The 23,559-nt window shown below is 39.8% G+C and overlaps 1 protein-coding gene across 4 annotated transcripts in view; it reads left to right on the forward strand.

The window, feature by feature from the left end:
• GALNT17 (polypeptide N-acetylgalactosaminyltransferase 17) overlaps positions 1–23,559 on the forward strand; it is a 361,062-nt gene that overhangs the window by 83,928 nt on the left and 253,575 nt on the right. For 2 of the 4 annotated variants that reach the window (XM_087889549.1, XM_087889552.1), the window contains exon 2: positions 23,078–23,155. The exons of the other annotated variants lie outside the window; for them this stretch is intronic. In XM_087889549.1, coding sequence (XP_087745675.1) covers positions 23,078–23,155 — 78 coding nt within the window. The remainder of the gene's footprint in view (positions 1–23,077; positions 23,156–23,559) is intronic. 4 annotated transcript variants of the gene reach the window in all.

Here is a 23,559-nt window from a genome sequence, read left to right on the forward strand (position 1 = left end):
TTCCCTTTTCAATATTGGACTTTGCTTTATTTTAACCCTTGTTTGATCAAATCTGGGGGACTTTTTTAGAAGTCTTTGTGCAGGAGGGAAAGGAAAAGGAACCTCCCTCTTTAGAAAAACTAGATCACGAGCCAGGATGGCTTCAAAGAAGCAGGAAGGGAAGGCATTAGGGGGGGGATCCCCCACACACAAACAGCAAACGCAACTTCCCCCTGCTCAACAGTTACAAACTCAGAAAAAAGAATTTGATGTGGCAGATTTAAAAGAATTTATTTCTAAAACTTTGGATGATAAATTTCAAGAATCACAACAGGAACTTCAAAAATCACATCAGGAATTTTTGCAGGAAATTAATGAAGTTAAAGACATGGTGAAACAGAATCAAATTATGGTGACCAAAAAAATATCAGAAGTGGCGTCTGGCCTGGCAGATTTTATTGGGAAAGTTGATTTTAAAGTTGAAGAATTTAAATCAGAAGTTAATGTTAGGATGAAAGACAATGATTATAAAATTGATGAAGTTGACAATAAAATGCAGAGAATTGAAGATGAGATTGTTATGATACAATTCCAGGCGATGGAATTTGCCATACGGCTTCGGGGAATTCGAGAGGAGGAAAGACAGGACTTGAGACAAGTTTGCTCTGAAGCCCTGGCTAAGATTTTACAAGTTAATCCTGATTTGGTATTTCATAAAATAGATAAAATTTACAGAGTGAACTCTTGGGTGGCCAGGCAAAGACAATTACCCAGAGATGTGGTCATATACTTTACTGAGAGAGAAATTAGAAATGATATCCTGCAAAAATCTTTTCACACTTCTATACAAGTGGGGGGCTCACGGCTTGTAATTTTTAAAGAGTTACCTCCTAAAATGCTGAAAGCTAGAAAAGAATTTGGTTTTCTTGTTAAGGAATTGAAAAATTTACAGATACCCTTCCGGTGGGATGCACCAGCTGGGGTAATTTTCAGATATAAGGGAGAAGGATATCGGTTGAATACCGTGGAGAAGGCGCAACACTTTTACAGTACTATTCTTATGGAAAGAACACCATCTCCACGTACATCTACAGTTCTGGAGATTAAGGAGAGTGAAGAGAGGCAATTGAAAGAACAGTCTAAGCAGGAATTAGAAAACGTGCAAGGTGCAGAAGGAGGTATTCTGAGTGAGCCATCGCTGGATTCCTCTCCAATTTTGGATTTGATTCAGTTGACTGAAGTTAAAGATCAACGTATAACTAGAGCTCAATCCAAGCTACTTAAACAGAAGCAACAACAACAACAGGAAAGACAAGACAAGAAGGCAGTTAAGAGCACTGCACAAGAGATTGGCGCTATGGGAGGAGCGAGATCGAAGCTCGCGGATGAACTTCAAGCATATTGCTCCGCGCTCCAGAAAGAGGCTAATGACCTTTAAGTGTTTATCTTGGAATGTCAATGGGTTGAATTCAGCACAGAAAAGGAAAAAATTATTTACATATTTGAAACAATTTAATAATGATATAATATGTTTACAAGAAACGCATATTACAACTCAAGATCAAAAATATTTGATAAACTCAAAACTAGGAGCACATTATATATCTTCAACTTCGCAGAAAAAGAATGGTGTGGTTATTTATGTAAATAAAAAATTAACAGCAAAAGTTATAGAAGTAGATCAGGGAGATTGGAATGGAGTAATTGATTCTAAATTAGATAAAAAGAGCTTGGCAAAGTCTAGAATTAGATTACCACAGACCTTTTTTGATATGAAAGAAGATATGGAACTAAAAGATGTTTGGAGAATACATAACCCAAATGAATTGGATTACACTTTTTTTTCTGATAGACATAGATCTTTTTCTAGGATTGATTTTATCTTGTTGTCAAATGATCTACTTGTTAAGACAAAAAGAACAAAGATTTTTCCAAGAATTTTGACTGATCATAGTCCTGTATGGATAGAAATCGAGATGGATAAGGTTGAGAGACGTTCTTGGAGATTAAATGAGAACCTGTTTAGATATGAAAAAAATATAATAGAACTTAAAAAGCATTTGAAAGAATTTTTTGAAATAAATTTGAATAAAGGTACCCCAGTTGAAATTGTTTGGGATGCAAGTAAAGCTTATATGAGAGGGGTACTTATCTACATGAATTCTAAACATAGACTGTTCCGACAAAAGAAAAGATCTGAGTTGGAAATGGAAATAAAGAATAAAGAACAGTTACTTATTAAAAACCCAACAGATGAAAGAATACGAAGTGCTATAAAACTTTTGAAAGACCAATTCCAAATGCTTATGGCGGAACAAGTTGCAACAAGTTTACAATACGCGAAGCATAATACATTTTGCAATGCTAATAAACCGGGCAGATGGTTGGCTTACACATTGAGGAAAAAACAAAGTATACGGACTATTGATAGTATTGATATTGGAGGGAAAGAAATCTTTCAACAAAAACTAATTAAAGAAGCTTTTGTGGATTATTATACTAAACTATATGCCAAAGATGAGGTGCAGAATGGACTTATAGAAAAATATTTAAAGGATAAGAGAGTTACAAAAATTACTGATCAACAAAAGGAAAGAATGAATTATCCTATAACAGAGGAGGAGATAACAGCAGCAATTAAACAGCTAAAAACAGCCAAAGCTCCTGGCACGGATGGTTTGACTGCAGTGTATTACAAAACTTTACAAGCTGAAATGGTGGGACAACTTAGAGATTTATTTTGCAATATTCAACAAGGGGGTAAAATACCCCCATCCTGGACAACTGCTTATATATCTTTGATACCAAAAGAACAAGTTGGTCCTAAAAAACCAGAGAACTACAGACCAATATCTCTTTTGAACACAGACTATAAAATTTACGCGAAGGTATTAGCCAACAGGTTGATGCCAGTAATCCAAAAGGTGATTCATGAGGACCAAGCGGGATTTATTGAGGGTAGATACATGAAGGACAATGTAAGGCAAGTAATAGACTTATTGGAATATCTTGATAAGAATAAACAGATTTCTGCAGTGCTGGTCTTTTTGGATGCGGAGAAGGCCTTTGATAGAGTGGATTGGAATTTTCTACTAAAGACTTTAAAAAAGATGGGCTTTGGGGACCAGTTTACACAGGCAATTTCAGCAATTTATCAAGAGCAAAAAGCACAGATTATTATTAATGGAAGTTTGACGACAGAGTTTAAAATTGAAAAAGGAACAAGACAGGGATGTCCGTTGTCCCCACTTTTATTTATTTTAACATTGGAAGTCTTGCTAAATACAATACGGGACTCAAAAATTTTGAAAGGCATAATGATAAGGCAAGAGGATTATAGAGTAAAGGCATTTGCAGATGATCTGGTGGTTACCCTATCACAACCAATGGAATCAATAATCTTGATGAACGACATTATACAAGACTATGGTAGAGTTTCAGGTTTCAGAGTGAACTCAAAAAAGACTAAAATGATAGTCAAAAATATGACACAAGATCGTAAACATGAGTTTGAAAGGAGGGCAGGTTTTGAAATTGTACCTAAGGTAAAATATCTTGGAGTTCAGGTTGCAGAATCAAACATGAAATTGTTTCAAAATAACTATGAGGTGTTGTGGCGAGAGGTTCAGAAAGACATGGGGACTTGGAAAAAGCTGCAACTGTCTTTACTTGGAAGAATAGCAGCAGTTAAGATGAACATTTTGCCAAGATTTCTGTTTTTGTTTCAAATGATTCCGGTGCTTAAAAGTGATAAACAACTGAAAGTTTGGCAAACTGGACTTAATAAGTTTGTCTGGAACGAGAAAAAGCCGAGAGTGAAATTGAAAATTATGCAAGATGTTCCAGAAAGAGGAGGCCTTAAACTTCCAAACCTACAGTTATACTATGATGCAGCAGCTTTAACTTTAACAAGTGATTGGTTTGGAAGTAAAAAGGCTGGAATATTGAATGCAGAAAGTTTTGATCTTGAATTTGGATGGCATGCTTACCTATTTTATGATGACAAAGTTGATAAAGTATTTAAAAGTCATATACTTAGAGACTCTTTGATGAGAGTTTGGAAGAAGCACCGACTCAAATGGGATTATAAAATACCGCTATGGCTGGATCTTGGTCATACCTTGTGGAATACAAATATAATGTCACTCGGGGGGTTTTTATACAAAGAGGTTCTTTTTACAGATGCGGGCAGATGGCAGTTGAAGACATTGCAGACACTGTTGGACGAAGGGATTAATTTAACCTGGTTACAATATAATCAATTACAATTGAGATGGAAAGAGGACCAAAAAACTGGTATTATGTTGCATGAGGAAGAATTGGTTAGACATATAAGAGAGAAAGGTCCAATGCATATTAAAAGGCTTTACAATGTTTTGCTAGAAAGGGATTCAGAAACGGAATTAGTTAAAGATTGTATGATTAAGTGGGCACAAAATTTTGAAGAACCAGTGATGTTGGAAACATGGGAAAAAATTTGGGTTCAGAATGTTAAATTTACACAGTCGCAGAATTTGAGGGAAAATTTTTATAAAATGTTTTATAGATGGCATCTAGATCCTAAAAAGTTGTCATGTATGTACCCTAATGTTCAGCCAAAATGTTGGAGATGTGAATGTTTGGATGCTACGTATTATCATGTTTGGTGGACCTGTAGGAAAGTTAAGGCTTTTTGGATAAAAATATGGTGGGTCATGCAGAATGTTTTGAAGAAAAAAATTCAATTTTCTCCACAATTGTTTTTATTGGGCATAGTTAAGGGTTTTACACGGGATGAAACAAAATTAATATTGTATATGATAACAGCAGCAAGATTGTTGATAGGTAAATATTGGAAGAATGAAGCTTTGCCTACTATCGAGGAATGGACTTCGAAGATGGCTAGTTTTGCAGAGATGGCGAAGATCTCAGCATATTTAAAAGATTGTTCACAAGAGACTTATGAATGGGAATGGAAAAGGTGGATAGAATATGTTCAGAACAAATACCAAATTAGAAAGTATCAAATAGCTTTTATTTGAAAACAATGTATTAGAAATATTTTAATATAAAGAGACAAAGAGGGAAAATTATGTAGGGGGAGGGATGGGTTCAGGTATATATATCAGTGTTATTAGTTATGAGTACATAATAGGGAAGTCTGGGGGGGGGAGGGTTAGGGAGGGTTAGGGAGGACGGGAAGTTTGGGGAGGGAGGTGGGGGGGTGAAAAAAAGGGGTGAAAATGTAATTGTAAAACTTTTGCAATAAAAAAAAAAAATATGACAATAAATCAAAAAGAGGAGTTACAAAGGGTAACGGGATGTGAAATAGTTAAAAAAGTTAAATACCTAGGTGTTCATATTGCACCTTCTAATGGGAAACTGTATAAATATAATTATGAGTTGTTATGGCATAAAATACAAGTTGAAATGGATAAATGGAAAAAATTACAATTGTCCTTGTTAGGTAGAATAGCAGTTATAAAAATGAATGTTTTACCTAAGTTTTTATTCCTCTTTCAAATGATACCAATATTAAAAAAGGATGCCAACCTGGAAGAATGGCAGAAAGGTATTAATAAGTTTGTATGGCAAGGTAAGAAACCAAGGATAAAATTGAAAATAATGCAGGATATGTGAGAAAGAGGGGGGCTGAAAATGCCCAATTTAAAATTATATTATGAAGCAGCTGTCTTATCAGCAATTAGTGATTGGATTAATTTAACAAATGGAAGGATTCTGAACATTGAAGGGCATGATTTGGTTTACGGTTGGCATGCTTATTTAGTGTATGATAAAAAGGTGGATAGAGCATTTAAGAGCCATATATTGAGGAATGCTTTATTGCGTGTCTGGAAGAAATATCAATATAAGTTAAATGAAAAGATACCTATATGGACAGAACCCAGGCACGCAATAGAGAATACGAGTATAGAAAGCAGACAGGATGTAATTACATATATAGAAATTCTTAATATGGAGGGAGGTATACTAAAATTAAAACCTTTGAATGTGTTGAAAGAGGAGAAAATAATTCAAACTTGGTTTCAGTATGTACAACTACAAGCCAGATGGAGAAAAGACCAGAAAATTGGTATTATACAAAGCGATGAAAATTTAATAAAACAAACTAGAGACCAAAGTTCAATGCATATAAAAAGATTGTATAATATATTGATAGAGATAGACTCGGAAACAGAGCTAGTTAAAGATTGTATGATAAAATGGGCGCAGAATTTTGAACAACCAATAATGATGGAAATATGGGAAGAAATATGGGTAAGAAATGTGAAACTTACACAAGCGCAAAACTTAAGGGAGAACTTTTATAAAATGTTTTATAGATGGCATCTAGATCCAAAAAACTATCTCGTATGTATCCGAATGTACAACCAAAATGTTGGAGATGTGATTGTGAGGATGCTACATACTTTCATATTTGGTGGACATGTAAAAAGTTAAAGCGTTCTGGATAAAAATTTGGTGGATTTTACAAAATATTCTTAAAAAGAGGTTAAAATTTATACCACAGTTGTTTCTGCTGGGTATAGTTACGGACTGTACGGTTAAAGAAACTAATTTGATTTTGAATTTAATAACTGCAGCAAGATTGTTGGTGGCACAATATTGGAAGAAGCAAGATTTACCTACAATCCAAGAATGGACAATGAAAGTAACAAACCTAGCGGAGATGGCAAAAATTTTGGCGTACTTGAAGGAACATTCAAATGAAAGATATTTAAGGGACTGGAGAAGATGGATAGATTATATCCAAAGTAAATACCGGAATAAGAAGTTGCAGATAGGTTATGAATAAATATGTAGATATTTGGTGTGTTTTTAGGTAATTAAGTTAGCAGGATAATTAGGGAATTGAAGGAATAAGAGATGCTGAATGTTATAATTATTTAGATTAGGATGGATTATGATTGTTGAATGTTATACCCTGTAATTTGTTCTGGGAAGGGGGGGAGGTGGGCGGATGGGAAGGGGAAGGGGTGGGGGTAGGGCTGGTGGGGGTAAGGGAGGGGAGGGGTGGGGGTGGTAGGGAAGGGGGGGAAATATGTAAACCTTTTGTAAAACTTTTTAATAAAAAAAAAAAAGAAAAAAGAAAGATCAACCAAGGGTCTTTTTCCATGCATGCCAAGCCTCCACATTCCTCTCCTTCCTGACTACAGCACCATATTTCTCCAGATTTTAAGCTTTCTTTAATTAAAAAGAAAAAACTCCATCATCTTTATGAGACAAAAATTAGATTTTTTTTTTAGAAAAAGAAAACTGTCTGGGAAGTCATGGTGTGAAACATTTTCTGCAAAAAAGACGTTTTATGAAATTCTGGTATTAAAACTGCCTGGTCTAAGAGACATTGATCATAAACGTTTTATTGCTTCAAGAACTTCTCGAGCTAACTGTTGGACCATTTAGTATTTTATGTTCCAATGATTACCAGCAATGGCTAAATCTATCAAAAAGCTATTTATTAGATTGATATTAGGATTATCCACTGTCTACCCAATACCCAAACTCAGCCTTCATATTAAAAAATTACATTTGGTCTGGAACCATCTGTACATTTAATTGGAATTAGCCATATTGCTTTTCATGTCTTTGCCTCCCAGGGGTTGATTTATTTTTCTTTAACTCAAAATAGAATGTTTCCTCTTAAAGACTGGTAATCCTCGATTTATGACCACAATTGAGCCCAACATTTCTGTTGCTAAGTGAGTGGTGAGTTTTGCTCTGTTTTATGACCTTTCCTGTCCTGAATGTTAAGCGAATCACTGTAGTCATTGATATATTCGTCTCATGTGCTCATGTGATCAAAATTCGAATGTTTGGCGATTGGCTCTCATTTGTTTGTTTGTTTATGTTTGTTTATGTTTTATTAAATTTGTATACCACCCTACTCCCGAAGGACTCAGGGCGGTGAACAGGCACAGAATAAAATACAGAAATACAAAAGTTAGAAATAATTTAAAACCAAATTAAATAATTTAGCCCAAGACAATTAAAAATCCCAATAATTTAAAACAAATTAAAATTTCAGTTTAAAAATTTAAAAGAAAGGGGAGAAAATTAGGCCAGGCCATCTTGCTGGAATAGGAGGGTCTTAAGAGCACGGCGGAAAGTGCGCAGATCCGGGATCCTCCGTATCTCTGGGGGGAGCTTGTTCCAGATAGTGGGTGCCCCCACAGAGAAGGCCCTCCCCTTGGGGACCGCCAGTTGACACTGTTTGGCTGACGGCACCCAGAGGAGCCCCTCTTTATGAGAGCGTACTGGCCGGTGGGAGGCTATTGGTGGTAGTAGGCGGTCCCGTAAATAACCAGGTCCTAAGCCATGGAGCGCTCTAAAGGTGGTAACCAAAACCTTGAAGCGCACCCGGAAGACCACCGGGAGCCAGTGCAACTCGCGCAGGAGAGGTGTTACATGGGAGCTCCATGTTGCTCCCATAACCACCCGCATGACTGCACTCTGCGCCAGTTGGAGCCTCCGGGTGCTCCTCAAGGGGAGCCCCATGTAGAGAGCATTACAGTAGTCGAGGCGGGAGGTGACAGGGCCTTTGTGACAGTTGCAGTGTCGCCGACTCATGTGATCACATTTTGTGACCTTCTGACAAGCAAAGTCAATAAGGAAGCCAGGTTCACTTAACAATCGTGTTGCAAACTTAACAACAGCAGTGATTCACTTAACAACGGTGCCAAGAAAGGTCATAAAATGGGGCTAAACTTATTTAACTGTCTTGCTTAGCAACAGAAAATTTGGGTTCGATTGTGATTGTAAGTCGAGGACTACACATACCTCACTCTGCACCATAGTACATCTAGCCGTGACTCTTCTCTAACTTAATTGTGATAGTTTTTTTGTATTTGGGAATGGGGATAAATAAATACTGTATTTTTCGGAGTATAAGACGCACTTCCCCCCCCTAAAAGGGGGTGAAAATTTAGGTGCGTCTTATACACCAAATGTAGCCCCACCCACCCACTGGGCCTCCACCTTTTGGCCTCTGCCTCGCAGCAGTTATCTCCTTGCAAGCAAACAGCTGTGCTGAAGCTCCTTTCAGCTTCAGCACAGCCTAATTAGCACAAGTTGATTGGATCAGCCTCCCGACTCTCAGCTGATTTGCTCTCAGCTGTTTTGTGCAGGGCTCTGCTGCTTGCTGCAAAGCGGTAAATTGCTGGAGCAGATTTTTTTTTCTCCTTGTGCTAATCAAGCTATGCTGAAAATGAAAGTAATGCAGGCTGTTTTGAGGCAAAATTGCTCAGAGGCAGAGGGAGATTTCTTTTTCTTCTCTTCCTCACTGAAAAAGGTAGTTATATCTTATAGTCCGGTGCGTCTTATACTCCAAAAAATACGGTAATCTAAGGAACCATCAGTTATTCTGGGTTATTCTTCTCCTCAGTTTCCTTCACATAACATCACCATGCTGAGGCTTGTGGGAATTATAGCATGAAGTTCCTGACTATTTCTAATCTCAATTCTAAGAATATGGTGATCACATTGTCCTATGTAATATATTTAGCATCTCTGACCTGTGTTGAAATGACTTGTACAGAAGTAAAAAAAATAGAATAGAGCTGGAAGGGACCTTGAAGGTCTTCTAGTCTAGCCTCCTGCTCAAGCAGGAAACCCTATACCAGTGATGGCAAACCTTTTCGACACCAAGCACCAAAACAGCCTGGAAAACGGCCTGGTTTTTGGCCATTTTCAGGCTGTTTTCTGGTACTCTGGCCCCCTTGAAAACTAGTTTGCTGGAAACCAGAAGAGCAGCTGGCAATGGCACATGTGCCCACAGATGCGGCTCTGTGTGCCACCTCTGGCACGTGTGCCATAGATTCACCATCATGGCCCCATATCATTTCAGACAAGTGATTGTCCAGTCCCTTCTTAAAAGCCTCCAGTGATGAAGTACCCACAATTTCTGAAGGCCAGCTGTTCCACTGGTTAATTGTTCTCCCTGTTAGGAAGTTTCTCCTTAATTCCAGGTTGCTTCTCTCTTTGATTAGTTTCTATCCATTGTTTCCTGTCCTGCCTTCAGGTACTTTGGAGAATAATTTGACCCCCTCTTCTTTATCGCAGCCCCTCAAATGCCAGAATACTGCCATCATGTCCATCCTAATCCTTCTTTACTCTAGACTTGCCAAACCCAAATCCTGCAACTGTTCTTCACATGTTTTAATCTCCAGGCCTTTAATTGTAACAATGAATAAGTTTATGAAAAGATCTGGATTTCCTCTACTAAAAAGTGATATTCCTATTGCAATCAGTATTTTCAAAAAGTGGGTATACTCATTATAACCTTCATTTTATTTTTCTTAATTTTTTATGGCACAGGATTTTTTTTTTTTTGCATGTATGTCCTCTTGTGCATTTGTGTGCATGTAAAGGTAAAGGTTTCCCTCACACACATGTGCTAGTCGTTCCTGACTCTAGAGGGCGGTGCTCATCTCCGTTTCAAAGCCAAAGAGCTAGCGCTTCCCGAAGACGTCTCCGGCATGACTAAATGCCAAAGGCACACAGAATGCTGTTACCTTCCCACCAAAGGTGGTCCCTATTTTTCTACTTGCATTTTTTACGTGCTTTCAAACTGCTAGGTTGGCAGAAGTGGGAACAAATAACAGGAGCTCACCCCGTTACACGGCACTAGGGATTCGAACCGCTGAACTGCCGACCTTTCGATCAACAAGCTCAGCCATCACATCCCTTTTTGTGTGCATGTAGCACACTATTTATTCTCTGGTGGGATGTCACACATGACTGATTTCCACTCCCAGCAAATCTAATTGTTTTGGCTTAAAAAATAAGAGTGATGAAAAAAAAATGCTGACAGTTTCCTAACTTCACTAGTTTAGCAATGTGCTTTTGTTATAGTAACACATGATGGTTGAGATCTTTTATAATGTTAATCTTTTTGACTGGAGAGAGAAACTTGATCCCCAGCCTCTCAGTCATGAACTGTTTTATTTCCCTTCAGTGTAGGAAGATAAATATTATGAAACATTTAAGCTGACCAATACATTTCAGCCTCTCTGATGTAGGCAGATATGATGTGCAACACTGTGTAGTTGTGCAGCATTATTTCCTCCAAGTTTATTGTTGTAGGTTCTACATCCTTAGGGAAATTCTAATTCTTGGCTAGGCTTGCTGGGAATTTGGGGAGCTGTAATTTACTGATATCTTGAGAGCCACATTTTATCCACCGTAATAGGGACCGGGAACACTGCCATGATCAAAATGAAATCTGCAGTTATGGCATAACAACCATAACTTTGAACAGTTATGCCATGAACAACTTCCAAAATAGTCTTATACTATTATAAAAGACACCCCTTAGCCGTATCTGTTTAAATACCAGAAACAGATAAGGAAAACGTCATGATTGCAAGTTTAGTACAACGATAGAAGAGTCAACTTACAGAAGTTGTGGTTTCTTCATCTCTGAATATTTTTTAATGAGAAGCTGGATAACTACCTCTAAAAGGTTTCGTTGGTTTTCCTACAGATCACAGAGGATTGGCCTGGATCAGTGTTTCTCAATTGTGGCATCTTGAATAGAATAGAATAGAATAGAATGAATAGAATAGAATAGAATAGAATAGAATAGAATAGAATAGAATAGAATAGAATAGAATTTTTTATTGCCAAGCGTGATTGGACACACAAGGAATTTGCCTTGGTGCATACACTCTCAGTGTACATAAAAGAAAAGATATGTTCATCAAGAATCATAAGGCACAACACTTAATGATAGTCATACGGTACAAATAAGCAATCAGGAAACTATCAATATAAATCGTAAGGATAAAAGCAACAAAATTACAGTCATATAGTCATAAGTGGAAGGAAATGGGTGGTGGGAATGATGAGAAGATTAATAGTAGTGCAGACTTAGTAAATAGTTTGACAGTATTGAGGGAAATATTTGTTTAGCAGAGTGATGGCATTCAGGAAAAAAATGTTCTTGTGTCTAGTTGTTCTAGTGTGCAGTGCTCTATAGCGTCATTTTGATGGTAGGAATTGAAACAATTTATGCTCAGGATGTGAGGGGTCTGTAAATATTTTCACAGCCCTCTTTTTGACTAATGCAGTATAGGTCCTCAATGGAAGGCAGGTTGATAGCAATTGTTTTTTCTGCAGTTCTAATTATCCTCCGAAGTCACTGTCTGTCTTGTTGGGTTGCAGAGCCAAACCAGACAGTTATAGAGGTGCAGATGTGGACTTCAGCTCCCAGAATTCTCAACTCCCAGAAGGTTGAGAAACACTGCCTTAGATGATTCTTGAAATTCATTCAATTCTGCAATTCTATGATTGTCTGGTTTTATGATTTAATAACATGGGGAAAAGCACAAGAGCTTGGGGAGAGGGAAATGGGGAGTGGAAGGGTTCAGGACCTTGGAGAGCTCAATGCAAAAAGTACAAGAGCTGTTGTTGATCAAGTTGGCTCTTATTCTTTTACCGCTGGAAAACTGGAGATCGTTTTCATTTGTAGGGCATTTAGACAGGAGGATTTCAAGTACAGCAAGAACATGTTCTATTTTAGATTGCTTTTATGGATAATTTTATCTCTGTCTATTGCACACTGCCTACTGCTGCATAAATAGCTGTTGGTAGTAAGTAAATTCAGCTTGACATATTTACTTGGTTTACTCCATTTCTGCTTACTCATAACACACGGTCATAAACTAAAGAACAGAACCAAGTCCGCATGGTAGGTTAGAACATAATGTGGCTTTATAGTTTGTAGTTCAGTAGGTTCTGCCACAGCCATTCCTTTCACTTTGCATTTGCAGGTTTTAGAGATAATCCTTCTAGTAGAATATGTCAGAGCCCATTGATGTAGATGGCTTTACAAGAGGATTGCATATATTCACTGAGGTATCAATGCTCCAAAGTTATTGCTAGGTAGGGTATTACCTCGCTCAAAGACAGATTTAGTTCTGAGGAATGCTTGTGGAGGGATCACTTTTTCTGTGACAGTTGGTCTAGATACTTATAAGACTTTCACAATGTTCAAAGGTAATGTTAGTCTTTAGAAAGGGGAAGATGAACCTTGCTTGTGGGTATGCCAGAGGCAGATCATGGGTTAGGTTAGCAATGATCTATTCAGCCTGTTCATGAAACTGCATCTGCTGTAAAAAAAATATATATGAAAAGATTGACTGAAAAATAACAAATAAGAAGTAGGATGGTATTACAAATAAAGGCATATATTTGTGTCCTAGGATAGTATTGCAGGAATCAGAGTGGTGCGGTGGCCTAGAGGTGGAGCTCTCGCCTCACAATCGGGAGGCTGTGAGTTCGATCCTAGGTTGAGGCAGGTATTTCTCTCTCTGGGCACACTGAGAATGCATCTGCTGAACAAAACTCTGCATTGGTGACAGGAAGGGCATCTGGCCAGGAAACACTCAGTTCCATTCAGTTGCCCAGACTGCACCCTACAAGGGATTATGGGGTTGTTAAAAGAGGATGATGATAGTATTGCAGGAATCAATCTGGGTTGGTTACCAGGACAAGAAGTTTAGTCTTCCGAGCTTTTGGACGCATACTGGAGCCCATCCTCAGTAGGATGGGTATTACTTGCAATATTACTTGCAAAAAACCCACATTTGTTTGGTTCTGTTGAATCTATCATACTATGTTCTCCAGTGGTGGGTTTCAAAATTTTTTACTACCGGTTCTGTGGGTGTGGCTTGGTGAGCGTGGTGTGGCGTGGCGTGGCATGGCTTGGTGGATGTGGCAGGGGAAGGATACTGTAAAATCTCCACTCCCTCCCCTCTCCAGGGGAAGGTTACTGCAAAATCTCCATTTCCTCCCAATCAACTGGGACTCGGGAAGCAGAGAATAGATGGGGGCAGGGCCAGGGTTGATAGCAGTATTCCAGTATTTGAGGGGCTGCCACAAAGAGGAGGGAGTCAATTTATTCTCCAAAGCACCAGAAGGCAGGACAAGAAATAATGGCTGGAAACTAATCAAGGAGAGAAGCAATCTGGAATTAAGGAGAAACTTCCTAACAGTGAGGACAATTAACCAGTGGAACAGCTTGCCACCAGAAATCGTGGGCACTCCATCATTCTTTTTTTAAGAAGAGTCTAGACCAGGGGTGTCAAACTCAGTTTCATTGAGGGTCTCATCAGGGTTGTGTTTGACCTCGGGCGTGGGGGCTTGGTGGGCGTGGCCAGGGTGGGCATGACCAGCTCAATATCACTTGTGTCAGGGACGCCTGCAGGGGCCTCCTGCAGTGGTCTGTGAGTGAAAACGGAACTCGGGGGGCCACACGCAGCCCTCCCGAGCTCTGTTTTCACTGGCAGATGCACCACGGGCTGGTCCTTCGCTGTTTCCAGGGCGGCCCCATGGGCCAGATCTAAGCACCCCGTGGGCCAGATCCGGCCCCCAGGGACTTGAGTTTGACACCCTTGGTTTAGAGAGTCACTTATCTGAAATGGTAGAGGTTCTCCTGCTTGAGCAAGAGGCTGGACTAGATCTCCAAGGTTCCTTCCAGCTCTATTCTATTCCACTCTAAAAACTGCAACCTTATTTTATTTTATTTTTTGCTTTAATTTAAATGCTGCCCTTCTCCGGAGACTCAGGGCGCCTTACAATGTGTTAAGCAATAGCCTTCATACTTTTGTATATTTATACAAAGTCAGCTTATTGCCCCCACAATCTGGGTTCTCATTTCACCTACCTTTGAAAGAATGGAAGGCTGAGTCAACCTTGAGCCTGGTGAGATTTGAACTTGCAGTAATTGCAGGCAGCTGATGTTAATAACAGTGCTTTAGTCCACTGTACTACAGGCTCTTTAACATTTTACAGTTGGAGAGTGAGGATGGGATTCTGAGGAATGCAGCGACAAAGTTTATCCCGGATTTAGGCAGCAAAACCACTGTGATTTATAAATCAAATGTTGTTGGAGTGGTGGATCATTTTATGAAATAAAATGCGACTAGTGGGCATTTTGTAGATTAGAGGAGGTTTTAATAAATAGCGTTTCTGGGAAAGTAGAGCTACATGTTAACACTATTACAGAATGTCCTGTTATTCGCTCAAATTGAATATTCTTTGGATGCAGGCAAGCTGGGGATGTGTTAAGAGCTCTCTTGACAGCAAAATCACTGCTTACAGAAGTTGCTGAACGTTAAGCTTATATAATAAATTTGACTCAACGCCTTGGGTATCTCTCTTATCCTTTTTCAGTGTGCTGATGGGGTGACCCAAGGCTCGGGGTTGGATCACTGCATTCAAATCCACTCCATTGCAAGTAGCCTTCCACTTACGATGATCTTTCGGGAAAGCAACAGGTTGGGGCCCAATTGTACCTAAGGGGAAATGACGTTTCATAGAGAAGGGGCCACCACCAAGGAGACTTATTGTGACTCTGGGTGGCTTACAAAATTCAAAATCTGAAAAAAAAAAAAAAACTCCAAAAACAGCCCCCCCAAAATATATCCACAAAAATGAATTAAGGACAATAAAACAAGGAAGAGCCGTGGTGGCTCAGTAGTTACAATGCAGTATTGCAGGCTCATTCTGCCAACTGCCAGCAGTTCGATTCTCACGGCTCAAGGTTGACTCAACTTTCCAATGTAAGTAGAATCTGATTAGGATTAGAATCTGGCTAGAATCAGAGAGCCGTGGTGGCACAGTGGTTAGAATGCGGTATTGCAGGCTAACTCTGCCCACTGCTAGGAGTTCGATCCTGACCGGCTCAAGGTTGACTCAGTCTTCCATCCTTCCGAGGTCGGTAAAACAAGGACCCAGATTGTTCAGGATAATATACTGACTCTGTAAATTGCTTAGAGAAGGGTGTAAAGTACTGTGAAGTGGTATATAAGTCTAAGTCAGTGGTGGTATTCATCCGGTTCTATCCGGTTCAGGTGAACTGGTAGCGGCGGCTGCGGGAGGCTCTTGCCACCAACCCGGATATCATCACATCCCGTTTTTGATGCTCTGCACATATGCGGAAGGCTCTGCACATGCTCAGAGGTCGCGCCCACTCACATTTGCAAACCAGTAGGGAACGTAAGTGAATATCACCCCTGGTCTAAGTGCTATTGCTACTGCTAATATAAGCCACAAAATCTTAAAAACACAAGCACAAAACCATAAAAATATAAATCTGTAGGATTTTCTTAACTGTATAACCAGTTAGCAGGATCTCTGACAACTTCACTGTATCCAAGTAACATGGCAAACACATGTCCTCAGACCAGGGGTGAAATGCTCCCAGTTCGGACCGGATCGCCCGATCCGGTAGCGATGGAGGCGGGTGGTTCGGAAAACCGGTAGCAAAAATCCCTGTCCCCCCCCATTGCTCAGCTGAGCCGCGCAAACATCAGAGGCTTTTTTTTAATTTTTAAAAGCATTTTTTCTACAACCTCTTTGGCCGAAAAAATGCTTTTAAAAGTAAAAAAAAAAAAAAAAGCCTCTGATGATCGCGTGGCTCAGCTGGGATCATCAGAGGCTTTTAAAAACATTTTTTTCTACAACCTCTTTGGCCGAAGAGGTTATAGAAAAAATGTTTTTAAAAGGAAAAAAGCCTCTGCCGATATGGCAAGTCAGCTGGAATCGTCAGAGGCTTTAAAAGCATTTTTCAGCCGAAGAGGTTGTAGAAAAAATGGTTTTAAAAGTAAAAAAAAAAAAAAAAGTTGGCCACACCCACTCAGTCATATTATTCCCCCCAAGCCACGCCCCCAGAACCGGTAGTAACAAATTTTACATTTCATCTCTGCTTCAGACTCTCAGGGTCAATCTCACTTCAGGGGAGACATCAACACTGTGAATGAAGGCAAATATACCTGTCCTAGGTCAGTGATTGTTAACCTTTTGGGTGCCGAGTGCCCAAAGCGCGTGCATGTGCGCACAAATTCACTCACACGTGCCCAAACCCCCAAAATTCAATGTGCGCACCCCCCACACATGTGCCCAACAAATGCGTACGCATCCCCCGTACCCCGTTTTGGCTTCCAGGTTGGTGCAGGAGGTCTTTCAGGCCCAAAACAGGCCATGGGGGAATGCGCAAACCCTCCAAATGCAATGCGAGCGTCATCGGCACATGGGTTCCACCCCCTGCTCATGTACGGCAGAGACCCAAAGACAAGCTGGCCGGTGGGAGGTGTGCGCGCTTGTGCAGTGAAGCTGTGCTGGGGCGACGGCTGGCATGCCTGCAGAAAGGGCTCTGCGTGCCACATGTGGCACGCGTGCCATAGGTCACCATCACGGTCCTAGGATAATGTTGCAGGATCCAATCAGAGTCAGTCACTGGGACCAAAGGTTTATTCTTCCAAGCTTTTGGGGTTGTGATGGTGCCCATCACCAGAGAACTTCTCTCTCTCTCTCCTGATTGAATTTCGTTCAAAAATGGTACTGGCAACATGCCCTCTTTGTTGGATCTGTCATCCCTGTAGCAGACAAATAACTCAGGGAATTTTGCCCAAATTATTTGACAGTCAGATTGTTCAGGGAGTCCAAAAAACCTGGAAAGTTGACAGAAGACTTGGAGTTCTTAAGAAACAATGCAATATAGATTTTCTCAGTTTCTTTATGAATTCTGCCATGATCTGCCTCTATAAATCCTTGTGCCTGGTCCAAATAGCAATAGCACTTAGACTTATATACCGCTTTACAGCCCTCTCTAAGCAGTTTACAGAGTCAGCATATTGCCCCAACAATCTGGGCCCTCATTTTAACCGACCTCGGAAGGATGGAAGGCTGAGTCAACCTTGAGCCTGGTGAGATTTGAACTGCCACATTGCGAGCAGCCGGCAGGCAGCAAAAATAGCCTGCAGTACTGCCCGCTAACCACTGCGCCACCATGGCTCATAGTCCTTGGAATATCTAGATAGTTTATAGAGGATAGATAATCTATCTGAAATGATACTGAAAAACAGGACTCAATTGCAGCGATTCACAAATTAAGACCTTCACAGAATAACAGAGTTAGACGGGAACTCAGAGGTCTTCTAGTCCAATGACCTGCTCAAGCAGGGAAACCTATACCATTCCAGACAAGTGGCTGCCCAGTCTTTTCTTAAAAGCCTCCAGTGATGAAGCACCCACAACTTCTAAAGGCAAGACGTTCCACTGGTTAATTGTTCTCACTGTTAGGAAGTTTCTCCTTAATTCCAGGTTGCTTCTCTCCTTGATTAGTTTCCATCCATTGCTTCTTGACCTGCCCTCAGGTGCTTTGGAGAATAGGTTGACCCCCCTGCCCGCCCTCTTCTTTGTGGCAGTGACCTCTAGCCAGTGTTCTTGTGTTTGAATATGGCACACAGAACAAGTTATTGAAAAGTTGTATGTCAGTGCAAAGTATTCAACTCACAGTCACTAACTACATTAAATACGCTCAATCCATTCATTTTTAATTAAATCAGTGTTCACTTAGATCCAAGTTTCTTTCCTACAGCTTCACCCTAAAGGCATATGACTCAAAAGCCAAGTCATATTTTTTCAGATAAAAATAGGAGCACATTTTTTTTCTCTGTTGAGATAAAGGGTAAGCTCAACTTAGGAACCTATCCTTACAGTTTTCTTGTCAAAAAATAGAAGGTTTTCCATTGCCTTCTTCTGGACTATGTTTTGACTTCCAGTTAGTATTCCTTAGTGGTCTCCTATAAACTTCTTTGCCAAGGTTCTCTTGGCCATCTGCTGTTGAGACTTGGTCTGTTGAAGATGTCACCTATCGTATTTTTCGGAGTATAAGACGCATCTTTTCCTCCCAAAAAACAGGGTGAAAATCTGGGTGCGTCTTATACTCCGAATGTAGCCCCACCTGGCTTCTCAAACAGAGGTTTCAGAGGCTGAAAAAAGCATCAGAAAAGAAGCCCCCAAACAGAGCTTCAGAAAAGAAGCCCCCAAACAGAGCTTCAGAGGCTTTTTTTTCTGAAGCTCTGTTTGGGAGACTTTCAGAGGCAGGAAAAAAAGTTTTTTCTGAAACAGAGTTTCAGAAGTTCCAGAGGAAAAAAAAAAAAAGCAAAAAAAAAAAAAAAAAAAAAGCAAGGCACAGAGCTCACAACCAAGGAACCTGTTGCTAAAATTCACCTCTGGAAACAGCTGATTGGGGGTATTCCGGGAGGCTGATTCACCTGCCAATCAGTTTTATTTTCCTTCCCAAAAACTAAGGTGCGTCTTATACTCCAAAAAATACAGTACTTAAAAGGCTAACTATCTTCATACATTCGTACGGCAGATAAATAAATATATCATATTCTCAGGATGGCTGTGAGGATCCTTGAAGATCCAATTCAAATACCTGATTTGACAAATCAAGCCAAGTCAACTCCCTAACTCCATACAAAGGAGCTACCACATTCATGTTGGAAGTCCATCAAATTGTTGGATCATTTCAAAGGCAACTGAGCTGAATGAAGTCATCAAAGACTTGACTCAAAGGAATGGTTCAGCTGGGTCATCTTCCACCTAAATCTTCAAGTGGAAATTTCACGTAGGCCAAATTCTTAGGCCAAAAGGGGGGAATTGGAACATTCTTGGTTAATTCACATTTGTTACCACTTGTGCAATTTTTAGGTACTGCCTGACTTGTTTGACGAGGGGATGCCATTATTTCAAATTCCTTATGAACTGATGTTCTTTCAAAGAACTTTCCTAATAAAATAAAGAGAAAGGAGAGAGAAGGTTGTCTCTTGCTGATAGTGCTACTGCTTACCACCACAACTTGGCTGCTTTCTTCTGCTCATCAGACATTCTCTTTGATTAGAAACATCAGAGAAGCTACAGTAACAAGGTGGCAGCAGAAGTCGGTATCTTCTCAGCAAATGAATAGGAAGAAAATCACAAATTGTGTTCTAGTTTGTCTTTCTGACCTGTCTATGCAGTCATAATAGAAACTGGAGGAATGTAGAAACAATAGCCATATTATGTGGTGTCCTAACATCAAAAAGGGGGACGCAGTGGCTCAGTAGCTAAGTTGCTGAGCTTGTCGATCGAAAGGTCGGCAGTTCAGCGGTTCGAATCCCTAGTGCCGCATAACGGGATGAGCTCCCGTTACTTGTCCCAGTTTGTGCCAACCTAGCAGTTTGAAAGCACGTTAAAAATGCAAGTAGAAAAATAGGGACCACCTTTGGTGGGAAGGTAACAGCATTCCATGAGCCTTTGGCGTTTAGTCATGCCAGCCACATGACCATGGAGACGTCTTCGGACAGCGCTGGCTCTTTGGCTTTGAAACGGAGATGAGCACCACCCCCTAGAGATGGGAACGACTGCACATAAGTGCAAGGGGAACCTTTACCTTTACCAACATCAAAAAAGGAGAAATGGATGAAAGGCTGAGCTCTATAGAGAGATGAAGGCCCTCTGTCTGAAGGCATATTGAGCCAAGATAGGATAGAAATACAGAAGGCCGAAGGAGCAATGAATATCTTGAAGTTGCCTGCTTTGTATTATTTTCCCATCCAATTGCGCTCTGTCCTCTGTGACCTTCACCATCCCAAAAATATTAAATTCCCAATTACTGGAGGGTGAGGGTGAGTTAGTCTTAATCTGTTTATGAAATACCAATGGATAAATTCATATATATATATGAATATATATATATGTATTTAGAAAGAAAATATTCTTTCTAAAAATATATATGTATGTATTTAGAAAGAATATTTTCACAACCTATATAAAAGCTTAGAGGTTCTGAGTTTATATATCTTGGTTTATTTAATCCTTGGTTATCAAAGAAGCCACAAAGATTTTGGATTCATACATTCTTACGTCCAGCATTAAGACTTATCCCATGATTTATAAAATATGTTGGCTGGGTTCATATTACAGGTAGTCTCAACTTACAACCAGTTGCTTAGTGACCATTTGAGGTTCTGACAGACTTATCAGGGGTACTTATAACCAGGATTTGAAGTTCTGAGAATTGTTCTCCTCACTCATGGTCACGTGACTGCCTTTTGAGCACTTACCAACTTATCAAGGTGATGATACATAAATGCATTTATGGATATTCACAGTGTCCCATGCAAAGGTGGGCTGCACTTATGTTCACAACCGGTTCGCTGGTTGTAAGTGCGTGTATGCATGTATGCTCACTTCGCTAACATGTGCCCCTTTTGGGACTGAAATGGAGCTTCAAACATGCCGCTAATCAACTCAGGCAGCTCCAGTGAGTACAGCAGGGATGCCGTGGAACTCAGCTGGGTAGCATGGGCGGGGGGAATGAGCCAGAAAGTTAGTTATATATGAAAAGCATAGCACAATCAGTGATCACAGCTAAGGGTTCGCCCGAACCCGCGCGACCATGCAGCAGCCCACCACTGGTCCCATGGTCAGGTAACTGCTTTATCTATTGATTTATTTGTATCCCATCATTATTATTTTTACAAATCACTCAAAGTGATGAACATATCCAACCCACCTTTGTTTTACAACAGTTTTGCAAAAAAACTAGCATTGACTTCTGGTTTTTGGCAAACCACACTGATAGCAAACCATTGGTTCATTTAATGATTGTGGGTTTCCTTAATAACCCTGGTGATTTGCTTAATGAACACTTCAAAAAAGGCGATAAATTTTGAATTGGTCACATGACCCATCTTGTTTTATGACTGTCATGAGTTATGACCCTGTTGGGCATGGACCATTACGGTCATAACTGAAGGACAACCTGAACACACCAAGTTCAAAACCTCATAGTGTTTGCCTCATAGGGTGTAAAGACAACCAAAATGAGAGTGGGAGAAATAATTGAAAATATTATCCAGTGTGTTCCATGTATCTTCCTTGCCATCAAATGTACAACATATGTTGTTTAGGTTTCCAGTAGTGTAAAACATCCAATTTCATAATCAGAGGATGCCTCTGAAGGAGACAAAACAAAACAATTAAATGATATGCTGGATAAAATCTAGTCAAATGGATTTTCTTAACCTCGGGGCATCATCTGCAACAGCTCAGTGAAACAGAATAAGACAGAAGCCACAAGGAGCCATATTCAGAAAATATAAAGTGCTTTGCTTCTGTCTACTGATTGAAATGTTTGCATAACAGACAATTCAACAAAGTGATCTGAATTTGGCATCCATCAAGAACCGTCAGTAAAGTTTTCTTAAGCTGCTACCTCCTATGGCTTCAGTTTACGCAATGAGAGTGGTTTTTTTTTTACTAGAATAACAATGGCGCTTCCATCATTTGAGATATATTTAGAGAAAATGCCATCACAAGACCTATCACTACACTCTCACCAGTGGTGGGTTTCAAATTTTTTTACTACCAGTTCTGTCGCCGTGGCTTGGTGGGCATGGTGTGGCTTGGTGGGCGTGGCAGAGGAAGGCTACTGCAAAATCTCCATTACCTCCCCAATCCAGGGGAAGGTTACTGCAAAATCCCCATTTCCTCCCGATCAGCTGAGACTTGGGAGGCAGAGAATAGATGGGGGCGGGGCCAGTCAGAATTTTTACTACCGGTTCTCCGAACTACTCAAAATTTCCACTACAGGTTCTCCAGAACTGGTCAGAACCTGCTGAAACCCACCTCTGACCCTCACTTGATGTGACTGTCCCATCACTAGAGCTACTGATTCACATGGAGCCCTTATAAGCAGAAAAACACCAATACTGAAATTCTCTAAATTCTGCTGAAGTTGTTAACTAGCTTAGTAACGAAACATTCAGAAAACAACCCACAAGCTCAGAGAACGAACCTCCAGTCTCACAAAATGCCATCTATTGGTTTTAAAAAGCCTTCTCTTCTTCTCATATTGTTTCAACTAGGACTGAAACATGACCAACGTCCAGCACTCAACAACCCAAAACAAAATATTAATAACCACAGTATTTAAGAAATAACTTTATGCCTGTTTGGTGCCCCCTTGGTATCTTGGTACTCATTAATTGATTCCAGGAGGTGTGATGGATACCAAAAATGATGAGTACCAGTTTTTTCCCATAAGGAATAATGTAGTGAGTCACAAGGAAGCCGACACCGACATGTTCTAGCTTGTGTGTTAAGTACTAAACAAATGATGAGTCCCAGGACATATTTTTTCACATCAAAATGCAAAGAGATTGTAGCATTTTCAATTTTAGTCTCGGTTTTTTGCCTTGCCAAATAAATTTCAGAGTCAATTTGTTCAAGTCATCAAAGAATTTCTTTTCAATTTTTATAGGTACTGTTTGGAGCAGGAAAAGCAGTTTTGGTAGGATATTCATTTTTATCGTGGCAATCCTTCCTAACATTGATAAATGTAGGTGTTTCTATTTTTCCAAATCTAATTTTATTTGCTTCAGTAATTTTATATAATTGTCTTCTTTTATCGTTGCACATCTTGCTGTTAAGTATATTCCCAAACATTTAACTTTCTTAACTGTTTGAAAGTCCACTTTTTCTGCCAGATTTTCTTTTTTTTTTATGTGTGTGTGTAAGGTTTTTAACTGTAACTAGTTTTTTTCTCTGTTTATTTTCAGTCCTGCTACCTCTCAAACTCCTCTATCTCTTGTAATAGTTTTGGAATTGTCTCTAGTGGTTCTTCTATAATAAATACCAAATCATCTGCAAACACTTGTAATTTGTATGTTTCCTCTCTTATCTTAGAACTGGACTAAGCTAGAAAACCTCCAAGGTCTCTTCCAACTCTGTTATTCTGTTATA

The sequence above is a fragment of the Pantherophis guttatus genome, chromosome 1, assembly GCF_059756535.1.
Source record: "Pantherophis guttatus breed Tessera chromosome 1, ASM5975653v1, whole genome shotgun sequence".
Lineage (NCBI taxonomy): Eukaryota > Metazoa > Chordata > Lepidosauria > Squamata > Colubridae > Pantherophis > Pantherophis guttatus.